This window comes from Sinocyclocheilus anshuiensis, unplaced genomic scaffold (assembly GCF_001515605.1).
Source record: "Sinocyclocheilus anshuiensis isolate Anshui unplaced genomic scaffold, SAMN03320099.WGS_v1.1 scaffold54, whole genome shotgun sequence".
Lineage (NCBI taxonomy): Eukaryota > Metazoa > Chordata > Actinopteri > Cypriniformes > Cyprinidae > Sinocyclocheilus > Sinocyclocheilus anshuiensis.
In genome coordinates, this window is record NW_015547654.1 from 876,097 (window position 1) to 892,961 (window position 16,865).

General features: G+C 40.6%; 1 protein-coding gene across 4 annotated transcripts in view; it reads right to left on the minus strand.

Moving 5' to 3' along the window:
• Window positions 1-6,146: 6,146 nt before the first annotated feature.
• LOC107702111 (ataxin-1-like) overlaps window positions 6,147-16,865 on the minus strand; it is a 112,151-nt gene continuing 101,432 nt past the window's right edge. Inside the window, exons 4-6 of one of the 4 annotated variants that reach the window (XM_016504335.1) lie at window positions 8,643-10,754; window positions 7,403-7,752; window positions 6,147-6,558 (exon numbers count right to left, since the gene is read on the minus strand). In XM_016504335.1, the coding sequence (XP_016359821.1) occupies window positions 6,348-6,558; window positions 7,403-7,752; window positions 8,643-10,445 (2,364 nt within the window). In that variant the 5' untranslated portion in view covers window positions 10,446-10,754 and the 3' untranslated portion in view covers window positions 6,147-6,347. Of the gene's footprint in view, window positions 6,909-7,386; window positions 7,753-8,642; window positions 10,755-16,707 lie in introns of all 4 variants that reach the window. The other 3 variants (XM_016504334.1, XM_016504336.1, XM_016504333.1) reach the window with 3 other exon arrangements.

Sequence of the window (16,865 nt, forward strand, 5' to 3'; positions counted from 1 at the left end):
GATGAGGGTGACAGAACCCAGGACGTACCTCTCTCTGAGGAAGTGTTTGTCAGTTTACCGGCTCACCAAAACGGCGTGAGAGACGAGGGCCGGGCATGCCTCCTTTTATTAAGGAGTGTGCACTGTTTTCACTATCCAGCACTGATTTAGCTGAATGCTCATATATTAATTATAGAATTAACAATAAGACTAGTTACAATACCCATATCAAGCAGCCCATACATCAGTTAGTTAGGGTGAAACAAAACCATAGTGTGGGCTTGTAGAAGATTCTCAGCCTGAGGTTATTAATCCAGCGGTTTGGACAATTGACAAGATGTCAAACAACAGTCAAGTTGAACAGAGAAATCCTGACTGATTTTACAAGTGATTTCAAAGAAAAGCAAACTCAAAATATATATATATTTTTTTTGTCGTTGTTTCAATGAGAGCCACAATAAAAGAAAAGAAAATCTTTTGATTTATTTTTCAAACTGCTGAAACTCGCAATCCAACATTCGTCTTTTTTTGTCATTTGTGCCAGAGAAATGAAAGCAAAAACAAGGAAATTGTCAGCGGTGCTCCTCTTATGAGAGAGCGAGCTGTCACAGAGCCGCTCGAAAACTCTTAAAAATATTAATTAAAACACGTTCTCTCATCTCCTACCATGATAAAAGAGTGCTACAGAGGAGACAGAAGCAAAAGTACAAAGTCCAAAGTACATGAAGCAAGGTCAAATATAGAACCAACATGAAAATAAAACAAATAAAACCGAACGACGGTGTTCGAGCACACATCAGTACAACAAAAAGTAAAGTCATCTCAGGTTCATAGAGGACCATTCCAACTTTATTTCAACTCTCTGTCCTCGTCGTCTCAGCCCGTTGGACCCAGGAACGGGCCGAGACAGAGGGAATTCGTATTGGAGGGGAGAAACTGCGATGACACCAAACTCTCACCCTATCTTCCTCGGGATTAGAAAGTGCTGAAACAATATTATCAAGTCTATCTATTCTATAAATGACAAAAAAAAAATGTGCATTTTGTTTTTGTTTGTTTCTATAAAAGTGGTCCCCACTTTGATGAGATCGATGAATCATTTCTCAGTCTTTTTTCAGTATCTTGCATGTTGTGAGGATCTGGGCTTGTGACGTCAGAGGGACAACAGGCAGACGGACAGACAGCTTTATATTTATCTCTTTACATGTACACAAACCTTTCAAAGGTCACACAACCTCCTCAACACACACATTCACACCTATTTCTCATCCCTGAGTAAGCCCAAGGAAAGATTTTGACCTTTAACAGAAAAGCAAATGATGTTGTCATAATGTCAGAGACAGCAAACTCACCCTCTGCAAGAGAATGAAACGCACTGAGAAAAAAAAAAAGCAAAAATGTGCAAAAATTATAGATCAGGGGTTCACTACAAAGTAAAAACTCAATATTTGCCATATTCACTTAGAAATAGCAAAATAAAATCATAAAACCCACAGGCTACAGATGGTTTTAAACAAGCAATACAATTTAAGGGAGAAGGTATATGAATGGAAACCACAGAAACAGTGCTACATACAGATGGCACGAACTGTTACAAGTGTAACATATCAAACTTAAACAGAAGAAGAGTTTAGAACGTCATCAGTGGGGTTTGAGTTTTTAAATGACATTGATGCAAAAAAAAAGTGTCAAAACAGCGTCCGCCACTTTTAATGTTCTCTTATTTTTCTCGTCTCTCTCTGCATGGAGGTCACAAGAGACTATCATTATCAGCACAATAAACCGCCAGCTGTACCATGTGCATCTTTTATTCTCTTTGTTTGTGATGACCATCAAATGTGACGGCACAGAACATCTGTGATGTTTCATTCATTCAGGTCATCGCACGTCAAGCATGTTTAATTCATCTGCAGTTGGACTTATTCCTCAATATTGGAGAGACAATCAGTGACATGGACGCTCAGATTAAAGTCGTAACATCTTCAAGTCCAAATGCAAACTAAAAACATACCTGGCTGGAATTATACATTTACAATTGCTTTTGTCCTGGTTCATAACAAGTGAATCAAAATTGACCCTATTTACTTCCTCAATGCCCATTCCAGGTCTTATTGTGAGCGATTCATTGTATAGAATATTAAAAAACTTTACTTGTTCACTGACATCATTTAGGCTAGAAAGGCTAGGGGATGAATATTGATAAATTGACCCTTCGCAAAGACCCGCGCCCTTGCTATGTCCGATAAGTCATGCCACTCTCACGCCATACATTATGTTCTCACACAGTGAAAAATACATTGCGGAGCAAAGTAGACACCGACAATGTGCCAACAGACAAGACAGAGCAGTTTACTTCCAGTAAGAAACAAAGTCTCAGCTTTCAAATTTTGCCATTTTGTAAGAAATTCAAACAATAAATAATAAATAATTTTGTAGCTCTCTAATGCGTCGTGACAGATCACAGTAGCGCCTCAGTTCATGCAGCACGTGAACCAATCATCTTTTCATATTTATGCAAAGCACAAAATAAACATGAATGGAAATGGGAAGGTATTTTATTTAAACCGCGGAAAGACGTCAAAATACACACAATTTTTCATGTTCATGTCAGACAAAATGGCAGATTCGACATTATGATTGGTCAGATCGCCTGTCAATCAAGCTCCCTGCGAAGGGTCAATTTGGTATGCATTCTGGTTGGAAAAGCCAGTTTTCTTGATTGAATCTCTGAAATACATCACATTATGGAAGTAAAATGGGTTGAAATGTCAATTTACATTGACTCTAATAGATATCATAGGTGATTAGTTATAATGGACTTTTCCACTTAACCCTCCCCCCCCAAAAAAACTACTGTAATTTCAACAAGCTAGGCAATATGAAACTCCATCACAAATACTGTCAAGGTTCTATGGCTATGAATGAGAGAGAGACAGATAAAAAGAGAGAAAAGAAAACAACGTTCTTGAACTATAGCAGGTGTGCCAGGTGAGAAAGCGGTCGCACGTACATGCCAGGCAACAGAAGGTAGCTAACGGTTGCAGTTGGGTAAACATACTCTGAGAGAGGCGTACTGGTTCGGTATGGGCACCTGAAGAGCATCTGGAGGTCACTATTGATTACGGGTTAAGATGACTAGGAGGGGACAGACTTTGTCACTGCATATTAATTTACATTTCTCCCTGAAGTTACTGAGGGCTGGATGTGCAAACCGCAAATCAATCTAAAGAGGATAAAAAACAGCTTGCTGAGGTCAAACAGAAGGTCTGGCGTTGATTTCCGGTTCTGTTTTTTTTTTGGTTCAGCACTAGAGACTAAGGGTTATTGCTACGTGCCGTTGTTCGGAATGCTTCTCGTGTGTACGTGGAACCGCACTGTGCAACCAGAAGGAGGCAGACTGTAAAATGATCGAAGCAATGAGCAGCAACGAAAACACTGATCATTACACAAAGAGACGGACAAAAGCGAAAGATCAGAGAAACAAAACAAACGCAAGACTGATTCGCCATTGACAGTCGTGTTGTTGGGGTGGTTCAATGGACAAACAATATCACACCTTATTTCTACCTTTTGGCCCAAAATAAATGTTGAACACAACGAAAACATCAAGTTTGATTGGTTAAAGCAGATACATCCACACACATACAATCCAAGTAAAACTCAAACACGCACACTTTGAGGGGACAGAGATGTCATGTCAAATAGAAAAAAGAAAAAATGCACGGTTGTGGTGTTGATCTGAGAAACCCTGTTTTATTATAAAAAAATAAAGCATTTTCAAATTGTTTATAGGGTGCACTCACCCACCCGCCCTCCACCACTCATTAAATCAATCCGTCCATCTTTAATTCTCTACTACCACCCATCCTCCTGCCAGATCTTCACCTACCCAAGCTAACTTGAGTGTGGCCACTCAAAGGACTCAACAAGTATGCAGGCTACAGGCTATGACTTCATCCACCCCTATGAAGCGAACACTTCGACAGCACCGTGCACAATCCTACTTTTATGTGTTTGTGTGTGATTCAAACCCCCTGAAAAGGGGCTTCCTGATTTTCCTAATGAAAATGAACCCAACAGACCTGCGAACCGAGCAAACTTGTCATGAAACTGCTACATTTCAGTAAAAATCGGGTTTTCGGCCCTGTCCTGTGCTGGCAGAAAACAAAATAAATCATGTTACTATCTCTCCAGATGTGCAAATTGCAATATTCTTTTAAGTAGAACTTAAATATCTATTTATAATATGTGTGGTATGTACACACACATACATTTGCACGCACACAAAACACACACTCACGCACGCTCACACAAATATACTACAGATCACTGAAATTACTACACGACTGCTTTCACATACGTTCGATGAGTCAGTGTCTTGGGGGACGGGACTAAAAACGTGCTCATGTAGTCTTGCGCTCTCATACAGTAAGACAGATATAGCATATGCAGTTCTATACATGTTAATGTACAAAAAATACATGACATATTTCAACATGATTGAAAATTACCGTAACCGTGTACGTTTATGTGTGTTTGAGCCCGTGCGCAACCGCACACAGACTCACATGCGTGCACGGCCACATACATTGCTAACAAACAGGTATATGACACCCTTCGATCCTCCGAAGAATCCTGTAGCCAGAATTTCTCACTTTGTCTCTCATATCTCTCGTAAATATATAAACAGTCTCTGTACTTATTTCCACCTGCATTCACACTTTCATACGACTCTTTTTGCTTTTAATGACTTAAATGGCAGTTGTTTCACGGGCCGCGGCCTCTTGCACCCAACTTTACTCAAGCCGTCAGATTGCTTGAGAAGGCTAAGCCATTCATACGCAATGAAAAAAGTGCTTCCTTTAAAGTAGTCCTCTTGGGGACAAAATCTCATTGTTTTCTCTTTCATCACCTGTTACATTCATCCCTTCACAGTGACCCTTGTGAGCCATCACCATCCCACAGAGTGCCACACAAAATCCAATTCATGATACAGCATACAGTACTGTGTTCATGTTGAAAGAACAACAGAAAATAGTAGTAGCAATAATAATAATAATAGTAATAATTCATATAATAATAATTTGACTTATTTGATTGAAACTACTATCAGCTAGTAAGCATGACAGGTGTGTTAAGTAAGTGCTTCAGGACAACACTCATCTCATCCTTTTCAGACAACTTTTGCTCTCTTTCTTTCAGAAAAAATCTACTTTCTCTTGTTTGAACAAAAAACAGGTGAGACTGCACTAAAAACAAGGGACTGGTCGATCTTCTCACCCATTGTGTTTGTATGCATCAAGATACATCCATGCATATACATATACATAGACAAGAACCCATCCTGTGTCTATTGTAAAAATGACCCCTGATTGCAAGGTTTACACATTCATCACAAAAAAAGAAAAGAAAAGAAAAAACTACCCATCATGTATGATAGGAGGGTTTGAAAAGTGAGACGGAAAATTAAAACATGCAAAACTACAAAAATAGTCAAATAAAAGGTTAGACAGTTGGATATATAAAAACAGACTCGTCCATCTTCCCGGTTTTAAATGATCGTTTCTTCTTTCTGAGGAGCAACTGGCATCGCTCAATGACATCATCTCTCTTGGCCTGTACCATAGTATTTGGAAACCTCTTCTTGCATTTCAATAAATGTTAATATAATCTATGCTAGTCTAACTGCATTGACGATACATTGTTAGCATTGATTTGGATAGTCTTTTTTAGTCACAGTTAAACAAGATGGCTGACATCATGTAAACTCCTGCAACCAGTGGAGGAGTGATTTCCGTTCTGCCACCATTAGCAATGTTATTCACACCAGTTGTTCATCTTCCCTTACTAACATTTTCAGGTTCACTCAGCAGGCGAATGATTTAATTGCCACTAGGTGTAGTTAAACCAGGTTTGTCTGAGCTAAAAAAAGTAGAGGATGTTGTAGGTGAGAAACTGGAGAGACATCTTAGCCTTGTTAGCTGTGACTGATTGTGTATATTGAAGCCTTCAGGATATCATGCAGTGCTCAGGTATCTCACGACCTTCCCACCTTGCACTACATCCACCCTGAATTTGACCAATCAAATGAATTGCACCAGTTGCCTGTGTAATATTGAATGCATCTATTACAATGTTAGAAGTGATAATGTGTTGTATTTAACCCAGCATTTTTTAGAGTGCACCAATTGCCTGTGTAATATTGAATGCATCTATTACAAAGTTAGAAGTGATAATGTACATACTGAGTAAATTTAGCCTTTAGGTAAAGTAATCTGGATAGAAAATTAAATCAGAACATAAAATAAAGGACCTAAAACATTCCGAGGGCAAATTTTGCTTTTAAAATATGACAGTCCAATGCGTATTCACTTTCCAATATTTGATCTGCCTTCGATACTGATTTTAACCTCCTGAGGGATGAAGGAAGGTTTGGGGAACGTTAAAGGAGGCTCTCCTTCAGGATTTTCTACTTTGCGGCCCTCAGGGGCCGACCACCTCCTTTTGCGGCCTGTGGGTTTGCTGCCGGACTCTGATTCAGTGACCGGTGGTGCTTTGCAGATGTCTCTCTCGCCAAACCTCAGTTCTCCATTCTCTCTATTGCATTGACCACCTCCACCTCCCTGATCTCCACACTGCCTGAGTCCATTTTTCTGTTCTGTTTGCCGAACACCTCCTCGCACGCTGCTTGAGAGTGCTTTGGGTGATTTAAGGGGTGGACCGAGGGAAGGCGCATCCAAGACTTGCCCCTGGCTTTTCTTGATGGAGCCATTTCTCAGGTTCTTCAGGGTGAGGGAGATGCAAACGTCGCCTACTGAAAGCTTGGTGCATGGCAACTCGAGCAGCTGGGTTGTCCGTTCTGGACAACATGATGACCAGCCCTGGCCGAACACGAAGAAAGGATATTCTACTAGCACCTCCACGCTGACCTGTGAGAGAAAAAGGAAGGCAAAAAGAGAGGACATTAAATACATACAGTAGAAGTCATGCACAAATGCCTGATGATATGAATGAATGCCTTTGCTAAATAGCATCTGTTAATCAGCGCCTCTCAAAATGACAGACTTTAGAACTGCTTTCAAGTGGGTGGCCCCATCTCAAATCCCAGACAAATGAAGCAGATTTTTCATACAGCCCACTCGAATGATTTAATTGCCACTAGGTGTAGTTAAACCAGGTTTGTCTGAGCTAAAAAAAGTAGAGGATGTTGTAGGTGAGAAACTGGAGAGACATCTTAGCCTTGTTAGCTGTGACTGATTGTGTATATTGAAGCCTTCAGGATATCATGCAGTGCTCAGGTATCTCACGACCTTCCCACCTTGCACTACATCCACCCTGAATTTGACCAATCAAATGAATTGCACACTCTAAAAAATGCTGGGTTAAATACAACCCAGCGCTGGGTATGTCTCTCTCGCCAAACCTCAGTTCTCCATTCTCTCTATTGCATTGACCACCTCCACCTCCCTGATCTCCACACTGCCTGAGTCCATTTTTCTGTTCTGTTTGCCGAACACCTCCTCGCACGCTGCTTGAGAGTGCTTTGGGTGATTTAAGGGGTGGACCGAGGGAAGGCGCATCCAAGACTTGCCCCTGGCTTTTCTTGATGGAGCCATTTCTCAGGTTCTTCAGGGTGAGGGAGATGCAAACGTCGCCTACTGAAAGCTTGGTGCATGGCAACTCGAGCAGCTGGGTTGTCCGTTCTGGACAACATGATGACCAGCCCTGGCCGAACACGAAGAAAGGATATTCTACTAGCACCTCCACGCTGACCTGCGAGAGAAAAAGGAAGGCAAAAAGAGAGGACATTAAATACATACAGTAGAAGTCATGAACAAATGCCTGATGATATGAATGAATGCCTTTGCTAAATAGCATCTGTTATTCAGCGCCTCTCAAATTGACAGACTTTAGAATTGCTTTCGAGTGGGTGGCCCCATCTCAACTCCCAGACAAATGAAGCAGATTTTTCATACAGCCCACTCACAGTACAACAGAAGGAAGCAGAAATAAGGAATGACTCAATTCTGCCAGTAAATCCCACACAAACTAAACAAAGATGCCATGGGGACAGCCAAAGGAGGGATTATGGAACAGGGAGATGATTTCAGCTGCCAATTTACCCCACATCTAGTTACACTGATTGAGTGCAGGTGGAGTTCATATAGGAGGACATTCACACCCTCACAGCTTAAAATTTTTTTTATAATGACTACCATATGGTTATTCAAACTGATGATAAAATGCATGAAAGTTGTAACAAAGTAAAGAAGATCCCTGGGCATTTGTAAAAGGTGCAAAGATTTTTGTTTTGTTTTGTCAATGAGCATTGTTAAATATGAAATTAAATGAACCATCTTTGGATCCCGTTTGCATATTATCAAACTACCTTTGAGGGACAAAATATGCCAAGATATGTTCACTGTAATCCTCTTTAGATGGCAGGATTTAATTGACTGTAACTGGCATTCTAATATAAATGGTAACCTTAAAATATGCACTGTATATAGCTGCTGTAATAATAAACACTATAAAATGATGCAGTATATACACACTTATGAAAATTTGACAAATCATTGAAATACTCATACTACAAAATGCATGAAACAATTAAAACTGTACAAGATATTTCAAGAGTAAAGCAAAAACATATTATATCCCACCTGTGAGTGATGCGCTCCGACAGCAAACTGTATAATAGCAAAGTTAGGCGTATGACTGCTGTCAATGCGCTCTACAGTGCTGGAGTCGATCTTCAGTTCGTTGCTGATCTCAGCACTCTGAATGAAATCCTCTGTCTTCAGGTCCTCCACCCGCTTCAATTCCCCATTTGCCAACTGGATGATGGAGCCCTTGGTGAAGTAAGGGGGCAGTGAAGGGGCTGAGGGTGGCGGCGGAGTCGTCAGCAGGCCGGCAGGGGCTGGAACCACAGGCAGATGAAACTGGGCTTGAACCACAGCTGCGGCAGGGTGAGGGTATGGGGCTGGAGCCTCAAAAGTCTCAGCTTTTGGGGCCATTGAGGTGACGAAAGCATGGGGCAGTGCCACAGGCAAGGGCGGTGTGGTCGATGTAGCAGTAGCTTCAGTTCCACTCACTGGGATGATGACCGGCTGAGTTCCAGGGATGACCAGGTGCTGGGATAGGCTGGTGTGGTAGCTGAGAGGTTGCTGGTGCCCTGTGCCAGCAATGTAACCGATGATGGGCTGCTGAGCAGAGTAGAAATTGGTGGAGGGGAGGCCTAGGGAGAGTGACTCTGTGGTGTTATGTGTGGTCTGGATGACGGCATGTGGAGACAGTGCGGTAACTGCCCCCTTCAGACTGTCCACAGGTGGAGGGGGCGGAGTAAATGGAAGGGAGGCTGAGGAGGAGGAACTGCGGGATACAGGTTTGCCTGAGCAAATCCCTCCTTTCTCAGTGTGGGATGTTGGGGGAGGCAGCTTGTCAGGTGTACCGCCGGGATCAGCACCACCGGAGCTATGACTGTTGGGTACCAACACCAACGAGGTTCGAATGGCTGTGCTGTCCTGCGCATATTCGGCAGATAGCACCACATGCCGAGCCTCATAGTGACGTGGGCTCTGCTGCTGGTGGATCTGGTGCTGTTGGGTGGAGGAACCCCCTTTGGCAGTGCTGCCCTGCTTCCCTGCACTATATTCGGGAGATGGACCAAAGCGTCTGTCCTTCTCCAGCTCTCCATTCAGAACCTCCCTGGGCCTTGTCTCCTCCCTGTTGAATAAAGGTCCATCTGTGTGTGTGATGTGTAAGACTGGCGAGGGGCCACTGATGGGGAGCGTGTGGTGAGGGTGTAAGTGTGGAGGCAATTGAGCATGGGGTGACGGAGCAGTTCGAGGAGATACGCTTAGAGGAGAACCAGCAATTTGGATGTATTGGGTGGAGTGGGGAGAAATGGTGTTGTCAGTTGTGACCATGCCATGAGGATGGCCCAATTGGTGGTGCTGGTCAATTTTGGATACTGGAGAACTGGAGGTGCTGGCATAAATCTCACGTTGTGTGGTAGTGGTGGCAACCGAAGGGTGAATTAGAGGTGAGATGTAGCCAGCATATGGTGCAGAGTATGGAGAGCTGATGAAGTGAAGATTGGGAGGCAGGGGTGTGTACTGGATAGTGCCAGCAGGCTGAGAGAGGGGTGACGTGTACACGGCAGGTATGGTGGTCACTGCAGTGGGAGCTCTGGTTAAGTGCATGGACGAGGGAGGTGTGCTCTCAGCCGTGGCTGACAACGGTTTGTATTGAGGCCCATCAGGTTCTGAGGAGGTGCTGGTGTGCTGCCGCCCTCTGTCATGTCCACTTGCCAAACTGGCAAGCCAGGCCAGGTTTCCCGAACGCTGGCTCTCATTGGCAGGCGCCATCACCATGGGCCTCTCCTCTGAGGGCAGAGTGCTTGCTGGGATTTCACGCTTCTTTGGGGGCAGGCATTCATTGCTCCGCTCCTGGTTTGACTTCATGGCGTCTGAGAATCTTGTTCCAGTCTTTCTGGATGTTTCTTCCCCCTGTCTTTTTTGGCTCTTTTCCTCTCCCTCTTGGTCTCTGTATTGCTAACAGAGTGTGCCCTCTCACTGACTGGCTCAGAGCGAGGATGGGGATGGGGTAGAGAGAGTGGTGGTGTGAGGGGATGTGTCCTGTGCCTATGGTCGGATGGACACAGATTTCAGTCTTAAGCAACGGAAGTCACACCTGCTGTGGGAGAGCGGTCCATGCAATTCATGCGGAATCATTTCCCTCTGAGAGCGAGTCTCCAGGACTGCAGGAAGAACCTGAAAAATAAACATGCATCATTAAGGTTATTTCTGTTTTGAAAACAGCTCTATGGAAGGAAGTCCTATACACCTCAAAAGTGAAAGGGTAGTTCAGTACATTCAATAGCTTTGTAAACTATCACTGTACATGTGAGTGGGCATCATTGTCTTGTGGATAGCACTCATAGTGTGTGTGTGTGTTTGGAGTATGTAAGTGGACCCCCTGCAGGGCGAGATGGAACACACAGTGTGCGCATCATTAACAATGAACCAGCACTCTGCACTCAGGACTTATCTGAAGCCAGTAACACATTCACCCTCATGCAACATACAAACACAAATTAGACTGGAGGCTCATCTACTAGTGTGAAAACGTGATAATCATCTTTAAGTTGAAATAAATAGCATTCACATCTGAAAGAACATGTTCAAAGAGAAAAGGCTGGAACTATCTGTCCATCAAGAATTGACTGTATTGTAAAAAAGTGAGTGTTTCTATGGCATAATGAAGCTAGACTTGAATGGACAAAGTACTTAAGCCCACAAGGCTTAAGCGACACCAAACAAAAACAGACAAACACAGAGCAAGTCACGTGTACATGCAAGTTTACAAACACAAATTTTGCTTTCTCTGGAATAATATAACAAGCACTAATGAATTGTGCATATGTGTATTATGAAGGTAAAACTGTCTATTTAGATTTGATGTTGACTTTAAGAGCTCTCCATCAAAGCAGGAAGCCAGTGTCTCATTTTCCTCTCCCATCTACTCCAGAGTGTATGGGGAGACATGTGACGAAACAGTGATGTTGTGCAGTGTTATGGCTTGTTTGACATTTCTACCTGAGCTCTATTGATTGAACCCATTCAGCTGCGTCTGTTGTCCAGCACTGGTGGGAGGGTGGCTTTGCATGATAAACAGGCCCTGATGATTTAACAAGTGTCGCAGTGCTATAAAAGAACAGGCAGATTCTGCTGTAAGGGGAACCCACCCTTTAAGCCGGTCTGTATAGCAGCTTACTATTTGTGTGTGGAACACTTACACAAAGGTAACAAAATGTACCATAGTATCACTATGGTGTTATGTACAATGCTAGTATCACTGACATGGCACCACGGTAATACTACGTACTATTATAATACTAAACTTACAAAAAATACCAGAAAGTACCATAATACAACCACATCTTTTGGACATGTAGTAGCAGTTCTTGGATGTACCTTCAAGTACCAGGTATCAGATGATACTACAATAAGACTAAAATTCATGTACCATGGTATATATGCAAGTACCACGGTGTTACCATGTGATACCATCAAAGCACCATGCTGTTTTGCACATACACCATGGTAATACTACGTTGAAAACTGTATCACGAAGAACAAAGGAAATACCATATTATACTGTATGAATATGGTAATCATTCAGAATCATGATACATATACTGCATATAATAATTAATAATTCATAATAATTCATACATTTAGCAGACGCTTTTATCCAAAGCAACTTACAGTGCATTCAGGCTATACATTTTTTACCAGCTAACGCAATGCTCTACCACTGAGCCACAGGAACAATCAACAATATATAAATAGTGTGCCTGTCAAGCTTCACATCCTCAGACAATGTTTTAAAATTAGACATGATAAGAGACCATACAATACTGATCATTTTGAATGTTCAAAGGTTATGTTTAGGCTCACAATGGTCATGTCATCACTTAAAGCAGACACAACAGCCCTCAGCTGATTACAAACAGCAGGAGCATGCCTTCTCTGTTTGCTCTTAAGTCAAAGTAGTGTAGAAAGGTTACGCAACAGCTGAACACTGTGACAGGGTGTTTATTCTCGGCACTCTCTCAATCAGTGTTTCCTGCCTCTTTTTTTTTTCTTTTTTACTTTTCATCCCCCCATCCGTTACTCGTTCATTCCTTCCCTTTGGCTCATATATCCTTTCATCTCTCTCTGCACCACCCCCAACCTCTCTTCTAAGTCTTTTTCCTTCACCATAATTTGCATCAGACAAGGGCAATCAAGCATGTTAATAACCCAATTATCATAATCATTTTAATTAATGATTTAAGTAATCATGCATGTTAGATGGCAATATTATCCAGATGGTATTATAACTTGCTCAAAAGGCAATTCTAGAGATTTGAACTGGTCTCTTGCAGGTCCTTGAATGCTCGTGGTGCAATAAACCCTTTATGATGGGATTATATTTGAAAACTGATTTAAATGGTAATCAGTGGTTCACTGTTCCCAGTTTGATGTACGATCTACATCTCGATTTAATCTCTACACATAAGAGCATATGATATATGCTTCCCATGAATCAAAGCATTCTCGAAGACACTCTCTGCATCTGAATTTGCATACTTCCCAACTACACAGTATGCAGAATTCAGAACATCAAATGTGTATGAATAAGATATGAAAACTGGGGTGTGGGGGGAAGAAATTGAGAAAACTGAGTTGGGTGGCATAAGGTTTCAAGAAAATTCCCTGTAGTTAATGTGTTGTTTATTTACTTGTTTAAACACCTCAGTACAATTTATGGTTGTTGTTATTACGTCATAGGTCAAAGAACATACAGGTAAAAGGACAATGCCACCATGACATACGTAGTATTTCCAAGAATGTACTGACATTACACACCAGCATTCTTGGAGAACACACTTCATCAACGGTTGAGAAGTCAGTTATTTGAATTCAATATTGTGCTTTGTTTCCATGAACAGAACAGAAGCAGTATACTTTCTCCAAAAAATTTAAATAAATAAATAAATAAAAAATAAGTAAATAAATAAAAATAAATAAAATAAAATAAAATAAAATAAAGAAAATCCTATAAGGTCAGAGACAGCTCCCTTGTTGGTAGCTAATGAGAAAATAATCAACAGTACTGTATCAAGTTCAACATAAAAATAATAAAATATTTAATTTTAAATATTTAAAATAAAAAAATATATATATATTAGCTATAATGTGCAAAGAGTGTAATATAGTGTACAAATCTATTATTTCAATCATCATTATAATTAATTAATTATTGTCTTTCATCACATATTAATTGAGAAAATATATGGAATGTTTCTAATTCTAAAAATGAATGTCACCGCAAGACTATTTAAGTGAACTAAAAAAAGAAAAAGGTGATTAAAATTTGCAAAATACTTTAATTATATAAATAATCTATATTTTATACAACTTTTTAAAAAATATATAACAATTAATATATGTAAAAAATTTAAATTAATATACATTTATAACTGATAACATTTAAACTAAATAAAAAAAGGAAATATTATTTGTCAAGTTTGAGTCCCAGCTTGAGGTCTATTCCTGATCCTGTTTCACTCTCTCCTCTATTGTCACTTACGATCTCCACCATCCCATCCCATAAAGGCAAAAATGCCTAAAATATAACAAAAAAACTAAATAAGAACATAACTGACAGTACAAAAACAATAAAACTAAATATGAGATCCAATAGTTTATAAATCACAGAATTTTTCTGATGTTACATTGTCCAATACCAACACTACGGAATGATGTTTCAGAGGGATATATAAAAAATAAAATTTACAACTCAGTCCATCAAATTGACAGATAATGATTATCGCTAGCAACCTCTATGACTCATCCCTATTTAGTACATACTGCAAAGGCACGCAGCCACTATATTTCAAGGGCAGCACAGTAAAAGAAAGAGAAAGCCACAGTATGAGAGAGAGAGAGAGAGAGAGAGAGAGAGAGAGAGAGGTCGTAGTATTTTCTCAACAAATCTGACTGCAGCTTACACCATTCTTTAATGAATGTCGATACTGCAGGGAGCCAGTTAGGATTAATGACAATGATGCCAATGGCTGGTATTTTATGTACACACATACACACTTACTCTCAAACATGCCTCAGTGTGCTGCTGTGGTATCCTGGGGAAAGCCAAGTCCTAATCTTTCACAGTTGGGTCCTCTCAGCCCTCCTGAGAGTGAGCAATCTACTGACCTACATTAGTGAGAACACTATGCTACACCCACACACACACACGCTTGTAAAACGGCAAGCACATAGCAACAGAAGACCAGCGCAGAGGCTCCACACACACACACACACACACACACACACACCTCCATTGCTGCAGCACTGTAAACTAAGAGCGTAGTGAGAGTTGAGAGAGAGAGACAGCAGTATAAATGCCTTGTCAGCTGGATCTTGCTGAGCGCAATAGGAACAGTATCAGATGACCTGAAACCTAAACTTATTGTCCTCCATCAACCCTGGCAACACCATGAATCACGTCCCCGGGGCCCCAGAGCTACGGAGAACAGCGGGGACAAATCAGAGACATTAATCAAAGACATTCACTGTCAATTTAACACAGACATGAATGAGGGAAAGCATGGGCTCTCCGAATGCATTTTGCTCCATAAAACCTCACTCGCACCACAATAATGCACCGCAAAAATACATGTCATCCAGAGCGCTCTGTGGGCCGCATTAGTGGGTCAATGGGAGATGACCGTGAGGATGACAAGGTTTAAGTCAATATAACCACAGCATTATTGACAAGAATGAAACTCTGTGAGTAATGCACACAACCGACCGCATTGATTCAAAATGCAAAAATATTTTAGATTTGGAAAATGCTGTCATAATAAAAATAAAACAATTGAAGAAAATACATACAATGTATTAAACTTATTTTCAAATTGTACATGTAATGTTATAGTTGAAAGTAGTGACTATATCAAACATAAATATTTAATTATTCTTGTATAATTATGGGATTTCAGAACCTCATATTAACTGAGAAACTACATGGAATATTAATTTTACTTTAATAATAAATTAAAATGCATAATGTATATAAAATATCCACAGAAAAACTTAAACTTTACTGGTAATTTCCTGCCATTATCCGTTAAGTTACCGAAATTTCTTTGATCCCTAAAACAACACAATGTAATGCGTAATTCAAAATATGGATAAAACTCCTGTGAAAAATCAATATGGAAAATTACTTTATATTAACACAGTACACTAGGCCCTATTTACAGTTTAAGTATACACTTAGCTATATATATATATACATATACACTTCTATAATAGATGTATATAAATATATTATAAATGATATATAATTATGACAATACAAACTTATGTAAATAAATGTGTAAACTAATATACTTATAGTACAAATAGTTCAGAATGCATCTAATATGCCCCAAAATGCTGTCTATGTAATCAGCTCACTAGACACAACGTTACTGTACTGTAGCCCCTTCCACACTTTACTGAGGTACTATCCCTTTAAAAGGTGGGCAGATACTCACTAACTGTCCCTGCCTTTACAATCAGTCCCAGTGCCTGATCTCTACAATGAACAGCACAGAAATGGATAGAGCGAGTGAAACGGAGACAGATTGTAAAGTAGAAACGACGAAATAAAAGAAGAAATAGAACACTCTCAGGAGAGAGAGAGCTTTGTTGCTGCATGAAGAAGTACAGCTGAATGACTTGCACTTTCAAGTCCAGAGATACTCATAAAGAGCATGAATCACAACGACAAGACAGAGAAAGAGAGAAGCTGAATAGTGTTTCACTATTAAAAACACTATTATGTTTCCATATTCCCTCAATTAAAACTTGCATTACAGTTTTGGTGTCAAGCGATATGCACATATACTCACAAATGGACACAACTTACACAGTTTGTTTTGCTTTTTTGCTTTAAAAAGGAACTTTACATGCTAATGTGTCTACTACTAATTATTTTAATATGATGGCTCAAGTTTAACAAAGCAAAACTTACTTTTTTTTTCTTCCAAATACCTCCTAAAAGCTGCTGAAATACACTTTGGATGCTGTTGGGAAACATGCTATAACTATAACAGAGACATGCACACTCTCTAACATGCGCACGTTCGAGTAAAACACAGCGTAGTGGGAGTGCGTTAAAGCTTACCTTAGTGTTCAGAGAGGCCATTTGAGTCACTCTGAGTCTTTCTCTTATTCCCACAGGAGTCAAACAGACACAAAGCGAGCCCCCTCTCGCTCTCCTCCCACCCCGACACCTTACGGAGGTACAGCGGTGTTGCCGGCGTGTACGGAGGCCCTTCCTGC